Source organism: Nymphaea colorata, chromosome 14 (assembly GCF_008831285.2).
Source record: "Nymphaea colorata isolate Beijing-Zhang1983 chromosome 14, ASM883128v2, whole genome shotgun sequence".
Taxonomy (NCBI): domain Eukaryota; kingdom Viridiplantae; phylum Streptophyta; class Magnoliopsida; order Nymphaeales; family Nymphaeaceae; genus Nymphaea; species Nymphaea colorata.
The window spans coordinates 7,111,645-7,131,764 of record NC_045151.1 but is presented as its reverse complement, the minus strand read 5'-3'; the positions used below and the strand labels follow the sequence as shown (position 1 = coordinate 7,131,764).

At 38.9% G+C, this 20,120-nt stretch overlaps 1 protein-coding gene across 2 annotated transcripts; it reads right to left on the bottom strand.

Moving 5' to 3' along the window:
* Nucleotides 1-633: 633 nt before the first annotated feature.
* Nucleotides 634-19,766, bottom strand: LOC116267670 (uncharacterized). Of its 2 annotated transcripts, none has more exons than XM_031649539.2 (3): nucleotides 19,475-19,763; nucleotides 16,772-16,936; nucleotides 634-979 (listed from the first exon to the last, which is right to left on the bottom strand). In XM_031649539.2, the coding sequence occupies exons 1-3, from the start codon at nucleotides 19,740-19,742 to the stop codon at nucleotides 921-923; spliced, it is 492 nt and encodes a 163-aa protein (XP_031505399.1). In that variant the 5' UTR covers nucleotides 19,743-19,763; the 3' UTR covers nucleotides 634-920. The 2 variants fall into 2 exon arrangements, with proteins under 2 accessions (XP_031505399.1, XP_049931136.1); XM_050075179.1 differs by lacking the exon at nucleotides 634-979 and adding an exon at nucleotides 1,252-2,347 and having other exon boundaries at nucleotides 19,475-19,766.
* Between the last annotated feature and the right edge of the window lie 354 nt (nucleotides 19,767-20,120).

The following is a 20,120-nucleotide window of genomic DNA, read 5'->3' as shown; positions in this document are numbered from 1 at the left end:
GTTCCAATCTTAATCTGATCCAACATATCAAAGAGAAAAAGGATCGGATCTCCATTAGTCAGACAAAATGAATCGCTCACCGAATTTCGCGCCGTGCCGATGACTTGGCCATATTCCGTTTCCAACCCATTTACACACATAGACATGACAACAGGAAATATGGGCAGCAGGACTTTATGGTTCAAAAAGGACAAATTCCGTATACAAATTTAAAAGGAATCTCACTTGACATATAAAAATTTCTAATTCAGCAGCTAGCACCAGCATTTGCAACATTGAATCAACACAGCTGCCCAAACACTGAAGCATGTGAACTGTTATTTATCTTAACAAAATTATAATAAGTGCCCAACTTAAATTTATGAAACATTTAAAAGAGAGGCAATAGCGTTCACGTTACACCTACTGGCCTGAACGCATTGAATCGCTCGTTCTGGTTTATGAAACAACGATTCGCTTAGTTTTTCCTTTTAAATGTTAAATCAAACCACCAATGTGTGGATTATTCGGGTTTGCGGCGCACCACATCCTAGGGTGGAAATTTAGGTGACGCACAAAATGTAAAGTATGTAAAGTTCGGTTCTTCTGAAAGTTTTAAGTGATTTCCCAATGGAACGGACCAATGACGCGTCAAAGGAATAAGAAGCACAACCAATATTGTTTCAAACGATTCAGTAAAAAGAAGAAAGAAACTTAAGAATTTGACACGCCAGATACCTTCAACCCCTTCATATTCTCAAACTGATTTCAGACAAAGGCCGTCATGAGGTCCGCAGCTACAACACTCCAGATCAAATAGCTTACTTCCATCCTTCCCCAATTCATCAATCAGAATAAAACAGAAAGGCTGCTTCTTTGGGATTAGGAACGGAAGCAGTGCCTATAACCAATTAACAAATAATGATATTCACAATGGACTGTCAACCGGATCTGCTCTGGTGACTAGTGTTATCCCTTGAAGACGACTCATTCTTCACACCTGAAAATCATTAATTCCTGTGGGATGAGTATACAAGTTCTAACCATTACCCTCCTAGTAATCAATTGCATCACCAAAGAAATCAAGGGGAACGTAGCTCACGTAAAAACATTTAATTAAAATTTATGCAAGAAAATGAATCATGTATAATAACGGAGCAGATTCATTGTCTCCAGATGTTCACTGACTATATAACAAAGCTCATCGCCAAAGGCAAAGTAGATTTGACAATGAGACGGTGCATTATAGAAGCCACTGTTTGGGATGCAAAAGTCTGCAGCATCAAAACAACCATTTTTTTTTTCTAATGAAAAACACACAATGCAAGAGGAGGACATGGTCTTGCAACTCATCTTTGATGCCAATCCTGCTGCATCAAAGTTGCAAAAATTTTGCAGCAGTTCTACCTACAGAAAAGAAATCCTTGATGAGGGGTTAAGGAAACTGATTTAGCAAGTCAGGGCTGAACATGTTCAGGAGTATTTTCCTTGACTGTTCAGGCTAATCCACTTTTCCATCCTGCATCTTTTTTGTCGACCTCATCTGCGTGCACAAGTTCATATACATGCATGTGTGTGTCTGTGTATGTGTACGCTTGTCCTGCTACTGCTCTACCATCCTGCCCAATGTCCACATCGATCATGGCTTGGCTCGATGATATACATGTCTGCTGCTCATACCAATTGTCCAAAACACCAAAATAAAATATATTAAGGTTGCACTGTTGATATGACAAACATTTCTGAGACCCTGGATAAATTTGGTTGCACTGTCTGTGCTGTAGGTTTATGGGTTACATCCCAGAAGGTTTCTAAAATTAATCGTGCTCATAGATTCTCCTACTTTCCAGTTGTAGGTCCAAAACCTCCTGCAACTTCTCTAGTACATGAGCAGGGATAAAGCACTGTTAAATGATCCTCTGCATTGGCCCACATAGCTGGACCATAATCAAACCTCAATTCACAAAGCATTTGCCATTCTCACTGTGCATCACTCTTTAAGAAAGTAGGTCCCAAAAACTTGTTGCCCTTCCTGTGGACTTCCAGCACTTGGAAAACCCTTTTGAACTCATGTAACCATTCTCCAGCACGTGCCCAATTATTTTGCCCTTGAATATGAGTATATTCATACTGATCAGTGTTCTATATATGATCCTTCTATTTTTATGAGCTTGTGATGGTGTTAGTGGTCCAATGCCTTGTCATTCTCGACGATGATTTGTGTGAAAGTCACCAAAATGTGCAGTATTTTCATGATGAAGGTTTTGGTACTCGGCAAGGTCCTGTCATGGGGATTGCAAGTTTCCTTGTGTTCCACCCTTAGAGGATGAAGGTCCTCACCAATCCATAAGGAACAGCCTCGAACAATCTACATAAGTATGTCATGCAAAAGTTTTAAGAATATGTTTGACAGCATAGCAACCACACATTTCATTGCAAAAGAAAATTTTCATTTATTTACATTAATGCATACATAAGCACTAGCCATACGTCTGTACATTATTAGTGGAATGAAAGTCGGCATTACATTTTGCCCCTAACCACAGGCAAGACCCTGTTGACTCAAAAGTTGACTCGAACTTGCTTTAAGGTCTGGCAAGGCTCCACAGACTGATGAAAGATATACATGAACTTTAGGTTGTATTCAGCTATCACATTGGGTTTTCTAAACTTTCAAATCAATCTACACAGTCCTTGAGTCTCTTTATCAGGATTCATGCAAAAGCCCCACACAACAATTGAAGCATTCTTTGCTTCATCAGTAGGTACTTTCTTAAGGCAAGTCCTCTTAGTACATGCCCACCCTTCCAAAGTCATTAAGGGTTACACTACCCACTTATAGCAAAGCATTTCATCAAATGCTTTCGGCACACAAGGCATGGGTGCCCAAGACCACATGCACCAAACCAATATTAAGGTGCTGAAATTCTCAGAAATGAGTACAGTTGTACTTATTGGGCCAGCATGTGTGCGTTTTCTCCAACTCAATGGATGCAGATGGATTGGTTGATAGTGAGGGCCTCATTTGAATTTGTAAAGCAAGGACCTTAATCATATGTGCATTTTCAGAAACACAAAGTATTCAAACCAATGTTTTTCATTTCCTTAATGCCCAGAGTCCTATTCGACACAAAAGCCTAAGTCTTTCATTCCATCCACATTTCCAACAAATGGTAGAACATCAAATTTGGCAATACTTAAGCTAGCAGGCACCAAACATGATCCTGAAAGTGTGTTTTTCTAGGTCATTGTCACAAATATCGTTAATGGGTTTTAAACGGCAAGGTTTTTCTCAGGTATTTTTCGACAAAGCTGAAAATCTTAGGAATTTAGAAAAGAAAAAATCCAAAAAATTACTAAAAAGTAATATAAACGAAAACCTAACAAAAAAATAAAAAGAAAATAACTTGATAAAATGATAAAAATGATGTTTTATTAATGATAAAAATGAAGATAAGTAATTTAACTTAAGTTTCAAACTTTAAAGCTAAAATACCATAAAACTAACGAGAAAGAAATGCAAAAAAAAAATTATTTTAGAATTTTGTTCAAAAAGGGGGAAAAGGACGAGTTTTTTACTTTTTTCATTTTCAATCTTTTCAACATTTTTATCAGTTTTTTTTTTCAAAAAAGACGGGTTTTCTATGACAATGCTCTAGGTTGTGTAACACAATGCTGCAACACCCTAACCCGACAAGCTACGTATCAAAATACCTTCGACATTTGGTGAAAGCATCCACATATCATAGCTCACAATTAAATTTAGTTTGCAGTAATGTACAGTGTACAATCTTGCAAATTAAACTTAATAATAAGTCAAATTAATTTGTTGAAATTTAATTTCTTAATAACATTTAGTTTGTGGTACATTATATGTTATACATGGTGAACAAATTTGCATTATATATGTTCATATGATGCTAAATTGAGTGTTGATACAAGGGGTACTTATTTTTAGTTTCTGTTTTATGTTGACATGATGTTGGTAAAAGCAACCTAGAAAACAACGCCAAGGGCCTATCTGGTCCTTGCTTGCCATGCAATTATAACTGGATATGAAATTATGATATTTCTTAGAAAATATTGATCAATTTTGAAAATGCCTAGACCATTGTGTCAAAGATGACCGTGGACATTCCTTGCCATATAATACTCGTACATGATATATGTAACAATGCATTGAACAAAGACATGGGGAAAAAAATTGAATATTGTGTCTCTAAGAATGTATACATGATTAAGTTGTTCACTTGACACAAACTATAGTTAGTATCCTAACTGGCACCCGACTCATCCACTTTGAATTGGACAATAGTCAATACCACAAAGAGACAGTGTACCCAAAAAAAGTTGTGTTTGTAATTGGCACATATTTGGTTAAACCGCCCATAAGATCCATGTTCTGACTCATAGCCGGGTTCCATGAACACATATCACATATGATATCAGCTACTAAATCTAACTCAACACAAAGAAATATCTTTCTTCTTCTTTTGACCTTCTGAAAATGGGATAATGTGCTCAATTAGTTGAGAAATATTATTGTGAAGGGCTTATGGGGAAAGTAGAAAAAAGTCAGCAGATAGCAGTAAAAAAATGTCTATTATTTCATGGACTTTATTTGTAAATATTTGTGCCACCCCTAATCCTTACTTAAGAGAGGCTTAGGATTAGTCGAAGAAAACCTCATGTTCCTCTTATATTTAAATAATGTGTGCTTTACAAATTTTAAAACTGTGCTACCTTTTCAGTTTTACAACCATCATTAAATAAACCCGCCAAACTTATAAAGTCGAAGTGAGACACACTTGTTAGATTCATGACTCCGCCAAGTTAAACGAGTCAGACATAGTTCAGTTTTTTATGAGAACAAATCCTACCACTTCTCGGCTAGGAGTTTCAACACTTGTGGAAAAAAATCAGAGACGTATCACTCAAATCATCGCTAAGTCACACTGAGTTTTGTGCACAAATGAGTTCCCCCACTAGGTTGACATGGTAGGGGCCCGAGCCTAGGCAACAAGTTGATTTGGCGAGTTTGAAAATCCCATTTTGTCAAGGCAATGTTGAAACAAAAAGAACTTCAAACATTTCCCAATTTGAGCAAAATTTGATTGAAGGTGAGTAAGGTGGTCTTAGGCAAATTGGATTTGCACCAGATATGTGAAAAGTGTCATGAGGCAAAATAAGCATAGGATCTAAAGGGGTGACCCACAATTGGTGAAAAATCCAAAAGGGTCCAATTTCAGAAATAGATAAATCCTAAGTATGGGTATTAAAGCAAGGAGACAAACTTATTTTCTATAGGAGCTACTCAATCTTAACTATGGACTAAGCTATGATCTGACCCTAGCAACAAAAGTGGTCCTTCTTTCTTAAAAGTTTTCTATACCCAAGAAACAAATTGTATAGGTGTCTTCTACCTTGAATGAAGAACTTGGAACTCCTCCAGGAGAAGTATAATAAGCTAGGACTTCGTTTTTATATGAAGAGAGCAGGTTGTACCATGCTGCAAGATTTAAATTCATTTAGAGAAAAGGCATGTCTTTAATCCACTCAACCTAGTAGTCTTAGGAGGGCCTTAGACTCCACTCAACCTAGTAATCTTAGGAGGGCCTTAGATAGTGTCATGTAAGGTCTTGATCAGTGTTATCCATATTGAATGATACAGACGTATCGTATAGGCCAAAAAAACTTATACAATATATGTTCAATACACATTTTCCATGTGTATCACATGTGTATCGGCTGTATCGTATGATACAGTCACCATATTGTATGATATCAATGGTGTAAAAAAAGGAGTCTGACTCCCTTTTGATCAACTTCTCTTTTAAAACCACCTTTCTTCCTTCATTTTAATATTTCTAAGAGCTTTGGGAAGGGAAGTTATTTCCAGTTTTAGAGAGAAATCACTAAAAAATCATCAACTTGATAGAGAAATCACTGGTTTGAAGGGAGATTTGCTCATGATAAACTCATTCATGTTTCGAAAAAGAAAAAACAGACTTTTGTGTTTCTTCGTATTAATTGATGATAATCATGATATTAATCATAAACATATTTTCAATTATCATTTGACAATTAACAATTATGAATTATATTTATATGTTTTGATCTATGATACACGGGTACGCCTCCAAAGGAGGCGTACCCTACCAGTACCGATACGGGGCTGGGTACGGCTCCGGTATGCATTGACCGTACCGGATACGGTCAACGTACCGGAGGCCGTATCCGTCCAAAATTGGATACGATCAACAATGACCAAGTCCAATTTTGTCCATTTTTTTTTAACGTTTATTTCATTTTAACGTTAAAAATCATTTTGACGTTAAAAAAAAAAAGTAAAACGAAGTTACGAAACCCTTTTGTTCTTTACGACTCTTTACCTCTCGTCTCTCTCCGGCAACGAAGTAGTGGCGACAGCAGGGGCGGCGAACACAGGGCAGAACGGCGACAGCAGCGACGACGCCAGCTATGACGACAGCGGCGACGACAGCAGCGACGGCAGGAGGTGACTTTGCGTTTTTTTCATTTTTTGTTTTCATTTTCATCGGCTCCGCCGCCTCCACCCCTGCCTTCGCCGCCGGCGACGGGTTGTGTGTGCAGAAAACTCATCGCCCTTTTTGTACCCGAGAGGGTATCAAATCTCTCTCCCTCTCTACCCGAGAGGCTAGCCGACGATTTATAACCCAACCGCTTCCTCATGTGTTTTGTGCGTTTATTTGTATGTGTCAATGTGATTTGCAACTTTTTTGTGTGTTTTCATAATAAACTTGATCTTCTTCCTGGTAAGCCAAAGATTTAGAGAATATAATAGAGGCTTCCTTTTCATTCTTCACTGTCTTAGAATATGAGGCCATTTCATTCTTCACTGCCTTAGAATATTGTTGAATGTGAATTGCATTTGCCGGCAGGGCATGTGAATGAGTGTTGCACTCATGCCGTTGTACTGAATGAGTGCTGCATGTAGAGCCATTGTACTGTGATATATCGTTTCATGAGAGGATTCATCTATTTCGAATGATCCCTGTTTTTATTGGTTATGTGTTGCAATTGCAGCTCATTTGCCAAGTTCTGTTCAGACATAAGTTGTAATGGCTGATAAAGGAAAGAAATATTGCCTCCTACAGGAAGTGGGAATGTAGAAAGCAGCAGTGGTAGTGTTAATACCGCTACAGTAGAGAAGGATAATCCATCTCAGCCTCTTTGGCGCTATGTGAAGAAACTATCAAAAGGACCAGGTGGTGGTGGGAATGTAATGTTTTCTTGCAAATTTTGTGATATGATGTTCACGGGCTCTTAATACACGTTGCAAGGCACATTTGTAGCATATTTCTGGCGTTGGAATTAGACCATGCCCAAAAGTTACCAACGAGGAGATCAAGATATTCAAAAAAGAACAAGATGCAGCTGAGACGAAGAAATCTTCATCCAGATCAAGTGTGTCTGTTCCTCTTTATGCTACTGAAGGAGGTGAAGATCCTTCAAAGAAAATAAAAACATTAGCACAAGCATTCAATAATATGGGAAGGGCAGAGATGGATAGAAGGATCGGAAGGTTCTTTTTTGCAAGTTCACTTCCTTTTAATGTAGCCAGAAGTCCTTATTGGAAAGATGTTGCTACAGGTTTGGCTAATTGCAATTTGAGTGGTTATGTACCCCCGAGTTCAGAGAAGTTAAAAACAGTAATTCTTGCAGAAGAGAAGGCAAACATTGAAAAATTATTAGAGAAGAAGAAATTTTCGTGGATACAATATGGAGTATCCATTGTTTCTGACGGGTGGACTGATATACAAAGGCGGCCACTAATAAATTTTATTGCTTATTCGCTTGATGGACCAATCTTCTTGAAATGTGTTGATGCATCTGGGGAGTATAAAGATGCTGAGTATTTAAAAGGGCTATTTATAGAAGTCATCAAAGAAGTGGGTGAAGATAATGTTGTGCAGCTTATTACTGATAATGCTCCAGTTTGCCAATGAGCAGGAATGAATTTGGCAAGTGATCCCAAGTATAGTCACATATTTTGGACTCCTTGTGTGGCACACAGTATAAATCTAGCACTTAAAAGTATTTGCAACCCATCAAAAGATGATCCAAATGCCGGTTTCTTGTGTTCATGGATTGAGGAGCTTGAGCATGATGTCAGAAACATCAGAAATTTTGTTGTAAACCACAACAATGCCCTTGTTATATTTAATAGGCATTCTGATTTGAAATTGTTGAAGGTAGCAGAGACTCGTTTTGCATCCATTATCGTAATGATAAAAAGAATAAAGCAGGTGAAACATGCATTAACACTTATGGTGACTGACAATGATTGGGAATTTTATCGGAATGATGACATCGTGAAGGCTCAAGAAATTAAAAAATGCATTTTAGAAGATGAATGGTGAGATAAAGTTACATATTTTCTGCAGTTTACAGAGCCTATTTGGCAGATGCTGAGAGAAGTTGATAAAGAAGGGCTCATGCTTCATAAAGTTTATGATATGTGGGATAACATGATTGAAAAAATTCAAAACATCATTTTTAGACATGAGAAGAAGAATGTTGCACTTGATGATTCTGAGTTTTTCGATCATGTGCATAGAATTTTAGTAAGAAGATGGAACAAAAGCAATAACCCTTTGCATTGTATGGCACACTCTTTAAATCCCCAATATTATGGACAAACATGGTTGGCAGGAGGTACTGGTCGTGTTCCTCCTAATCGAGATCCAAAAATATCAAAAAATAGGGAGATATGTTTGGGAAGACTGTATTCTGATTTTCATCGGTTGAAGATAATAAATAATGAGTTTGCGAGCTTCTCTGGTGGAAGAAATGATTCAATACAAGCTGCAATGGCAAGAGATGAAGAAGATCCTGTTAATTGGTGGTTGTGTTTTGGAGCATCGACACCAAATCTCCAACAACTTGCGCTGAAGTTATTATCTCAACCTGCAACCTCTTCATGTTGTGAAAGAAATTGGAGCACTTATTCTCAAATTCACAACATCAAGAGAAATAAGCTAACTAGTAAGCGAGCAGAAGATTTAGTTTATGTCCACTCCAACCTACGCTTACTTTCACGTACTTCAAATGATTACAGGTATTTCTTTCTTTTTGTATCTTTGATATGTATACATATTACATATGTATATTATGTTGGTTGTTTAAAGTTAATATTAACTTAAATCATATTTTGATTTTGATGCAACTTGCAGTTCAAGATCATCCAAGTATTGGGATGTTAATCCAGAAGACATTTGACGTAGAACTTGAAGGAGAACATGATTTGCATGCTCTTAATATGGATCTTCCAGAACCTGTTGTTCTTTTTAATCTAACTAGTAAGCGAGCAGAAGATTTAGTTTATGTCCACTCCAACCTACGCTTACTTTCACGTACTTCAAATGATTTCTTTCTTTTTGTATCTTTGATATGTATACATGATTTAGTTTATGTCCACTCCAACTTCTTCATGTTGTAAAAGAAATTGTTGCAACTTGCAGTTCAGGATCATCCAAGTATTGGGATGTTAATCCAGAGGACATTGATGTGGAACTTGAAGGAGAACATGATTTGCATGCTTTTAACATGGACCTTACAGAACCTGTTGCTCCTTCTAATCTTCATGATGCGACTGAGGAGAATCAAGAAAGCTGACATGTTTGTATAATTGTATGTTAATTACTTTCATTCTGTGTTTTGGACCATGATTTTATTCTGTTTGCAATTTTTTGATATATATGTGTGAATATGTTATTTTGTTTGAAATTTTTTGATATATATATATTTATATATATATATATATGCCCGTGTGTGTACGGCCGTACCCCCGTACCCAAATTTTTTGAAAATGGTCCGTACCCGTACCCGTACCTATGTGACATAGGTTTTGATGTGATGTAAAAAAACTTTAATCTTTATTTTCTTAATGTGTTGTTAATATATTATGGCTTATTAATGATGTACCATGAATGTTCATCATGTATGTGATGAGTTTTTTATATATATAACACACTTCCCATTATTTTTCCCCATCTTTTCTGAATGGTCTCTATTTTCTCCGATTTATTCTTATTTTTTATCAAGTAAAAAATAATCTTACAATATATTTATGATACACTACAATATGTTATAATACAATACGGCATATAGGTCAGTTTCGCCGATACACATTACAATATACATTTTACAACATTGGTCTTGATAGCTTTCCTTACTATTAGATTGAAACTGGTCAACTAACTATAGGACCACCAAATCAATGGATTGCTTAGTTCGGAGAAATGGTTATGAGTACTGATGAAGTTAAGAGAACTGATCTTTGATTAACCTCGAAAGAATCCCTAACTCCTCTTTATATAGACTAGAGGAGAGGGATAAGTTACAAGAAAGTCATTAAAAGAAACATTATTACACAAGTGCCCTCTCAAGCCTAATACTGAGTATAAACACGTCTTAACACTCCCCCTCAAGTTGGAGCGTATATGTCAAACAAGCTCAACTTGGAACAACAACTTTGGAATGGTCCTCTTGCAAGAGCTTTAGTAAAAATATCAGCAGTTTGCCCTGTAGTTGAAATATGGGAGGTACTTACAAACCCCTTTTGAATCATGTCTCTGGTATAGTGACAATCTACTTCAACATGCTTGGTTCTCTCATGGAAAGCAGGATTATTAGCAATAAACAGAGCAGCTTTGTTATCACCTAACAATTGCATAGGAAGAGGCACTTCCACAGTAAGATCCAACATCAGAGATCTAACCCACATAACTTCAGCAGTAGCCTGAGCCTAGCTCTATACTCAGATTCTGCACTTGATCTGGCAACCACTGTCTGCTTCTTACTCTTCCATGTAACCAAGTTGGATCCAATAAACACACAAAACCCAGTAGTGGATTTTCTGTCAAGGTGACATCCCGCATAATCAGCATCAACATACACAGATATAGTGAGAGATGTACCATTTTGAAAGAAGAGTCCCATTCCTGGTGAATTTTTTAGATACCTGAGAATCATCATGGCAGCATCCCAATGGACTTTCTTGGGCTTATCCATAAATTGACTCACTCTGCTGACAGCATAGGCAATATCAGGTCGAGTAACAGTGATATATAGGAGCTTCCCAACAATCCCTCTATATTGTCTAGCATCAACATCTTCAGTATCATCATCATACAAGCGAGTATTGATGTCCATGGGTGTAGAGGCAGGTCGACATCCTAGCATACCTGTCTCTTGCAAGACATCAGTAACGTATTTCCTTTGGCACATGATAAGACCCTTCTGATTTCTGGCAAACTCAATACCTAGGAAATAGCGTAGCTCACCAAGATCCTTGGTGACAAAGTGTCGTCCAAGGACGCCCTTGATGTTGGAAATCCCCTGAATATCATCCCCTGTAACAATGATATCATCAACATAGACAAGAACTATCACTGTACCTGTAGAAGTTTTCTTGACAAAAAGGGAATGATCAGCCGAAGAACGTCTGAAGCCCTCATTCTCAATATTCTCTGATAATTTTTGAAACCAAGCTCGAGGACTTTGTTTCAGACCATAAATTGCCTTTCTCAATCTACACACTTTCTGACACTCCCCCTCAGCAACAAACCCTGGTGGTTGCTGCATATACACTTCTTCATGTAGGTCACCATACAGAAAGGCATTTTTGACATCAAGCTGTGATAGAGACCAATTCTTGCTGACGGCAACAGCGAGAAGAACCCGTAAAGAAGCATGTCGTGCCACAGGAGAGAAGGTATCATAATAATCAACTCCATAAGTCTGAGTATAGCCTTTTGCAACCAGGCGAGCCTTATATCTCTCAATGCTGCCATCTGCTCTGTATTTAACAGTAAATACCCATCGACAACCAACAATAGCTGCATCAGATGAAGGAGTAACTAGTGTCCAGGTGCCTCTAGACTGAAGGGCATCCATCTCTTCTTGCATAGTTGCGGCCCATTTGGGATCAGAAAGAGCGTCCATGGGAGTCTGTGGAAGAGCTACAGCCGACAGTCCCTTGACAAACTGGCGGTAAGTAGGAGTGAGTCGAGCCATGGACAAATGACAAGAGAGAGGATGCATAGTGCAACTGCGTTTGCCTTTCCTTTGAGCAATAGGCATATCAAGTTCATTAATATGAGGACCAGTAGCATGCTCTGGAGAGTCCCCTGTGGCATCATCACATAAAAAATGGTCAGCAGGATTTGTGTGTTCAGGAAGTACCTTGGGCATGCTGGGTGAAGGCACAGGAGCACAGGGGGTAGGTTGAACAGGTTTAGTGCGACGTTGGTAGATAGCCCCAAAACGCGAAGCAACGGGTTGTGGATAACTCATGAGAGGTAAAGGAAGATGGACTTCATCACTAAATTCAGGCACCCTTAATTGAGTTCCATTGGGAGAGAAATAAGAGGTGGACTCAAAAAATGTAACATCAGCACTCACATAATATCGACGAGTAGAAGGATCATAACAACGATATCCCTTTTGAGTGCGGGAATAACCAACAAAGATCGTTTTGATAGCCCGAGGGGATAACTTATCTCTCCCAGGACCAAGCAACTGAACAAAGGCAACACATCCAAAAATACGAGGTGCAACAGAAAACAATTCTCTGTCAGGAAAAAGAACAGAGAAAGGAATAAGATCTCCCAACACGGATGACGGCATGCGATTAATAAGATAGCATGCTGTAAGAACAGCATCTCCCCAATAAGAATGGGGAACATGGCTGTGTATGATAATGGTTCTGGCGACATCAAGAATATGGCGGTGTTTTCTTTCAGCAACCCCGTTTTGTTGAGAGGTATAGGCACAAGAAGTTTGGTGAATGATACCCTTATCCCTGAAAAATTGTTCTAAAGAGGAAGCACAGAACTCAAGAGCATTGTCAGAGCGCACAATCTTGACACAAGTATCAAACTGAGTCAGAATTTCATTGATAAAATTTTTGATTACATGACCCGCTTCAGATTTGTGTTTCATAAGAAAAACCCAACTAACACGACTGTAATCATCAACAGCAACAAGATAATACCGATGACCCTGAAGGTCAGGAGTACGACTCGGGCCCCAAACATCAAAATGAAGTAACTCAAACACAGAGTGGCTACTTCTACTAGACCGTGGAGGAAAGGATGACCGATGGTGTTTGCCTAACTGACAAGACTCACATTGAAAAGACGACTTATGAGACAGCTGAGGGAGAACATGCAGCAGTTTCTGAAACGGGAGATGTCCAAAACGTAAATGCCAAGTATAAGCCGAGGATGAGGACGACCCCGACGAGATAGATCCAGCAAAGGGAAAGGAGTGCACTAGCCTGTAGAGACCTCCCTGTTCACGGCCACTGCCAATCACCCTGCCCGTCAGTATATCCTGAAACACAAGAGAGGAAGAGTCAAATATAGCACGACAATTTAATTCTCTGGTAATCTGACTGATAGAAAGTAGGCTATGGGGGAATGCTGGTGCATGAAGAACGTGCTGCAGCGGCAATGATGAAGTAAGTTGGACCTCTCCATGTCCAACAACTGGTGAATCTTTTCCATCTGCTAGAATAACCGAACGACCCGGTGGAGTAGGGACGTAAGAGGTGAATTGCGTCTTATCCCCACAGAGATGTGTCGATGCACCAGAATCAATAAGCCAATCTGTAGTGTCAGGAGGAGAGCAGACTGTACAGGCAGAATACATACCAGATGAAGAAGCACTCGCAGCGGTAGGAACAGTAGAAGTGGTCGGACCAGGGGATGGATGGGCGCTGTCGCCAATCAAGTGCCTCAACTGAGAGAGAATGTCATCTACATGCAACTCACTGGAGGAGGCAGTGTGCTGAGGCTTAGGCTGCTCAGGAGAATCAGTAGATACAGTCTGATTTGCAAAAGCGGGACGACCATGTTTCTGCCAACACTTATCCACAGTATGACCAATGCGGTGACAAAACTGACATACAGGGCGCGAAGGGGTATTGCCACGGCCACGGCCCCCTCGTCCTCTGGCAAAAAAGGGTCCACCTCTGCCACGAGTAGCAAGCATAGCAGAAGTGGTATCAGGAACAGTCGATGCAGAGATCGGAATTCTGCTGAGCCTACTGTAAGCCTCATCAATAGGAGGAATCGAGGGACTAGTAAGCATTTGGTTCTTTGCGGATTCATAAACAGAGTCTAAACCAGAAAGAAAGACCCCTACCATAAGCATATCTATGTATGCCTTTTGTTGTTCACACTTGCATGCGGGAAAGTAGCTATTCAGTCTCTCAAACATGGACTTGAGACTAGAATAATAAGTGTGAAGAGGTCTGCCATCTTGTCGCATCTGATGGATATCATGATGAAGCTGCATAATGCGCGTTTCATTTCTTGCCTGTGAATAAGTGGCAGCAAGGGAATCCCACATATCCTTGGCACTGTCCTTGTGCAAGACTTCATTTGCAATTTCTTGTGAGAGAGTACCAACAATCCATACCATAACCAATGAATTATCTTTAAACCAAGTAGTATATTTTCCTACCTTCTGTACGGGCTCGGGCTCCAATATGAGATGTTCCTTCTCATGGGCGATCAAAGTTCTTTTTACTTGCATGGCCCACATCTCGTAATTACCCCCATCCATTTTGGTGATAATGCTGGAAAATGGGGAACTCTTCATCTCTCCCGACGATACAAAGGAAGAGGTATTAGCGCCACTACTAATTTCAGACATCTTTCAACACAAAGGAGGAAACCGAGCCACGGAATAGGAAGTGCAGGCAAAAGAATACAATCACATATCGAAAGACAACATGCTGATCATGAAGCAATATGCAGTTAACGCAGGTAGCAATCCAGAAGTCTGATCGGCGAGAAGAGGCAACAGCAGAGCTGAACGAAGAGAGATACCAGAGACGACGCTGAGAAGAAAATCAGCGTGCAGAACCACGGGCAGAGCAGCGGCGGAACAGCGGCGGAGCAGCGTGCAGCGGAAAGACGCTGAGAGGAAAAATCAGCGTTGAGGCGGCGGCGAAGGCAGACGGGCGGCGGCGGCGCAGGCGGACGGGCGCAGGCAGACGGGTGCAGGAGGCACAGGCGGAGGCGGCGGCGCAGGCGGACGGGCGCAGGCGGACGGGCGCAGGAGGCACAGGCGGAGGCGGCGCAGGCAGACAATGGGTAGGGCGACGAGGGGCAGCAGGGATGGGTCAGGCGGCAATGGACAGGGCGGCAAAGGGCGGCGGCGGCGACTGACGCCGATGAGGCGGCGGCCGGCGCCGCTCAGTCGGCGACAACTCGCTGAGGAGGAGACGGCTGGAGCTCTGATACCATGATGAAGTTAAGAGAACTGATCTTTGATTAACCTCAAAAGAATCCCTAACTCCTCTTTATATAGACTAGAGGAGAGGGATAAGTTACAAGAAAGTCATTAAAAGAAACATTATTACACAAGTGCCCTCTCAAGCCTAATACTGAGTATAAACACGTCTTAACAAGTACCATGATATTTTGTTATATGTGGTTCTTCTTTAAAAAAAATGGACAAAACTCAGCTGAGTTACCGAGTCGAGTCATGAATGGATGAGCCAAGTCCCGAGTCCCTGTGTTTTAAAACATTGATGAAAACCAGATAATGATAATTGTGACAATGGTCCAAGGGTAGTATTGGAAAGTCACTTTGCAAATGAATTAGCATTTACATTATGATTATAACTTCTCTAATGCCAATGCTTCCACATGTCTTGATTTCTACTATTTAGTCTAGTCTAACCCCTCCTTTGAATTTTCACAGGTTCTAAATGAAGGCAATGTTGGACAAGGATTGGCATTTGTGTTACTCTACGGTTTCTGGTCCCCAGAGAAACTTCAAACTTGATTAAGTTGCATTGTTACTCTAAAACTAGTTGACTTGGAGTTCAAATGAAATGGTTTGGTAAGTTATTTGTTTGTATTATCCTAAAATTTATGAAGAGGAGATGGTTTGGCATAAGCTTGGAGTGTTACAAAGTACAAACTACAAACTTCGCCTACAGCTTGGACTTGTCATCCAACTTTAAAATGAAACGGTATTCCATGTCTACAAGTTGAAGTCACTCCAGACATATGAAGATCTAAAAGCATGTTTCGACATATTCCAATTTTATAGAGAGCACCATCAACAAATTAGGAAGTGAAAAAAACATATAGAAGTAATCTTCCACTTTGAATAAAAAAGTTGTCAATAGCCTTTCTGTCTCAAATTAATGGACTTGTGTAGTCTTGATTACAACAATTCTTGGTAGCCGATCACCACCTGTCCAGTGGAGACATGTTTTAAAAGAGTGCGTAGTCTTCAATTGAAGTTCTTGAACTTGGGACTATAGGCAGTCACCATCGCTGCCCACAAACTAGCATGTCCCAAAAGCTTCTTCACTATTACTGCAAGATGTTTACCGTGTCCTTGGCAAACTAGATTTCCGAGCCTACTTAAACTACCATCAGCCAAATGCAAACCATACTTATTTGCTATTATGCTTCTAGGTATAGCATGTGTCTCATAATACCATTTTCGCATCATACTCTTCCATCTCTTGTTTAATATCGATGATTTTCTTGGTGTCAGAAACAAAAAATAAACTGGACAGCAAGTGTGATGTTTAGTGTTACACCAACAAATGCTAAAGTCTAAATCTGTAATGGTCAGCACAATCATTTGGCATAGCATTGACAAACACAAACATTGCAAATGTAATTTGAAGGTAAATAGCTAAAATAACCCCAATGCCCAAAAGAAATTGTATTCATATTTTAGATAAAATTAAATGAAAGTTAGGTATCAATACCTTCTGAAAACTGTAAAGAGAGCAGGTGGTCTATATTATCAATGCGCCGTTGCATCGACTTTAAAATTGTATTTAGTGATGAGACCCTCTTGCACAGTCCAGAAATCTTTGATGCATGTTGCATGATGAAAGGCATGGGAGCATCCTCTAGGAGCTGATCTAATTCTGCAAGCAATCAAGGAAGAATATTGGTGAAGTTATACCGATTACCGAATTCCACATCAGCAATGACGGTGATAAACTGATCATTAACAACTATAACAAAGGCATTGAAATGATGCTTATGGCCACTATGAGAAACAAGTAGATCTCAGAAGATATAAAACTAGGAACATGAGCCAATTTTATATGACAGCAAGCCTATGCCACATGGATACTTTTAAACATGCCATACATATGTCAACAACCCATATATCACAAGAATACTGTTGCTTATGTTATTCTATTATGAGTCAATTGAGTTTCTAAGTTAGAAGAAGAAAAATACTTCGTGTAATTTAACTGCAGGTTAGTTACATAGTTTTGACTTATTTTAGACTTTTAATTTCTAATTTATAAAATGTTATTTATTTTATTTTGTTTTTGCAAGTTTAGTGTACTTGCACCATATGTGTGTATGTAAATTGCTACTTGGTACCACCACGCCGTAATATATGATTATATCTTATGCTGCCACCTCTAACTATGTGCATCACCCATTACACAATGAAGAATATTGAGGGAACATTATATTTTGCAGAATTTTCTTAAGAGCGACTGAATACAACAAGTGATTTGTATGGCTCAAAAAAATGTCTGAGGACATCAAGAGAATGATAAAGAGGCAATAATTTTAAGAACACAGTGAAAAAAAGGTACACGAAATAAATGGAGAAATTTCAAAATAAGAGGCATTAACGAATACGAAAAATTCACCATCTAGCTGCTGTATTAAGGTAAACTTTAAAATCAAAAAATACTTTCAAAAATAAAAAAGCATAAGGACATCCAATCATGATTATAGGAAGTAGTGGTAAACAGGAAAAAGAAAATGAAGCCAACTGGAAAGGAAATAAATAAGATATGAATGAAAAGAAGAAACAACAAACACATGCAAAGGCAAATGTATTATGAAACTGAAAAATTAATTGCCCTCCAAAATTCGAACCTTGCAACCAAGGATATAAAAGAAAACAAAATAACTTGTCCGTCCTGCCTAGAAAGAAACTCAAATGAATAAACATGAACAAAAATAAACAAAGGAACCAAAAAGTGTTAACAAAAGGAAACTTTTTAAATGTCAAAAAAAAAAATCACAAAGAAGAAGAATGAAAAGGAAAATTATAAAGCAGAAAGGAAATGCTACCTGACATTGTCTTGAAAGAAAATTTTGAAAAGATATGAAAAAGGGGAGTGGGGGTGGATATGTCAGATTTTTTGTCAGGTTTGCAAACTTAGAAAGCTGGAGCTAGTCAAGATACAAACATGTTTAAAATAAGCAACAGAAAAGTTAAAGCAGTAACCAAAAACCAAATGTCCAGTAGGAAGCTTTTTATCTGCAACACTGTTGAAGACAAAAGAATCAACTAATAGGGCTAAATCTAAGATGTGGACTATGGAAGAATAGGATGGCATCAAGAGTGATTTTGCATATTGGAGAATTCAGACTGTCCATGTATTCAGGAATTTAGAAGCAATGTGTTGATCATCTAAGGGCCGACTGATGATTACCCGAACTCAAGCATAAGTTGAAGTGAATAAGACAAATAGCTGCATAATTACAAAATTATCTTGTTTCATCTCACCATTCCTTTACCTCATCTAAAAAAAGATACTCCAGGTTCAAATTATTGATTTGAACCTGAATCCTGAATCCTGAACAGAATTATTGATTTTTCCTAGAAAATTATGGTTCCCTGATTTCTTAATTTACTTTCATTGCATTCCAGAATATTCTCTTGAATCGCTTGTATTTCCACCCAAACCCATTCTCAAAGAGTCACAAACACAGCCTATAACAGCATTCCGTTCCTGAGAATGCCAAAAATTTTTCGAAATAATTCCTAGAGAGAAGGTCAAAACTGCTTCAAAATCATTCCTGAATCAGTCAGCAACATGTGATTACTAAATTTCAATGGAAATGTCAACCAAAACAAACAGATCTTCTCTGAATTCAAAAAATGGAAACGTAAAACGCCCACACATTGTTTTGAAAGTCCCAAGCAAGCCCACCTACCCAGCCTTTAGTAGGCCTCAATTCCGTACACTAGTCAAAACACAATTAAAATCTAACTCGAGCAAACGTTATGAGAGTTGAAACTCCGTGTTTCACTACCAGAACCACAACAAGCTCCTATAACAAGTAACACGAAAATTGGGAACCCTGAACTTCTAATGTTCTCACCTTGACTGGAAGCAATAAGCAAAACTATTACTCTAAGAATCTTTCTAAGAATCCACATCATTCTTAAAAATACTACCAGAAGCAAAACTACCAAAACAACCCATTATCACAACCAGAGAAAGAAAAATAAAACCATCCATTAGAAAGGGAAAGCAGAATAATCACGAAGTCCCAGCAGAATAAATCATGAAGTCCCAACAGAGTTGAGATAAAGGATAATTTGAGCTAAACTTCAAGAACCAGAACGTTCAAAAGCCGTAAACTACAGACTAAATGCAAAGCCCGAAAGAGGAGGGATAGACAAGCACCGGGTGGACTACCTCGGGTGAGCCTGTCGATGCTGTTCGAAAGTTGGACTTGGCTCTGTCCGACACCCTCAGCTCGATCCGCAAAACCACTGATTAGGTTTTCCAGAATGGACGTGATCCCTCTTCCCAACACCTCTACGTTTCCCCCGATCGTCTCCGCACACATAACGCCAGATGAAGTGGACGGATCCTGGACGACCGGCGACATTTTCCTGGCGTCGTCGACATCTGGTGCTTGTGGGGAAGTATGTCCCTCCATGGTGAGGAGTAAAGACATCATGGTCGAACGCGTTCGGAATATTTGAATTTACGATAAAAAAGATCGGTCACAGCTGCATCGGGTCATGCCGGTATGGTTGGGTCCCATCAAATCCATATGTAATTGGGGTTCCACGTCATAACGGTATGTTTGGTTGAACTGTATATTTGGTTGGAAGGAAAGGGATAAAAAAGAAAAAGAATGCAAAGGAAAGTAAATAGGTGAATATAAAAGTTTGTTTGGATATAAATAAAAGGAAAACTATGATCACGTTTGTTTTGAGTACTTAAAGAAAAAGAAATGATAGAATTTATAATACTTGATAATAATACCCTAACAGCAAAAATGTTTAAAACAATGAAAGGTTTCTAAAAGAAAAGACATTATCTAAAAAACAAA

What these genes read in the sequence shown, in the direction of transcription:
- LOC116267670 (XM_031649539.2), bottom strand. Translation starts at nt 19,742, where the DNA reads ATGATGTCTTTACTCCTCACCATGGAGGGACATACTTCCCCACAAGCA. An exon ending in CATCGACAGGCTCACCCGAG is followed by an intron (nt 16,937 to 19,474) that starts GTAGTCCACCCG and finishes GATTGCTTGCAG; the next exon opens with AATTAGATCAGCTCCTAGAG. An exon ending in CTCTTTACAGTTTTCAGAAG is followed by an intron (nt 980 to 16,771) that starts GTATTGATACCT and finishes AATGATTTTCAG; the next exon opens with GTGTGAAGAATGAGTCGTCT.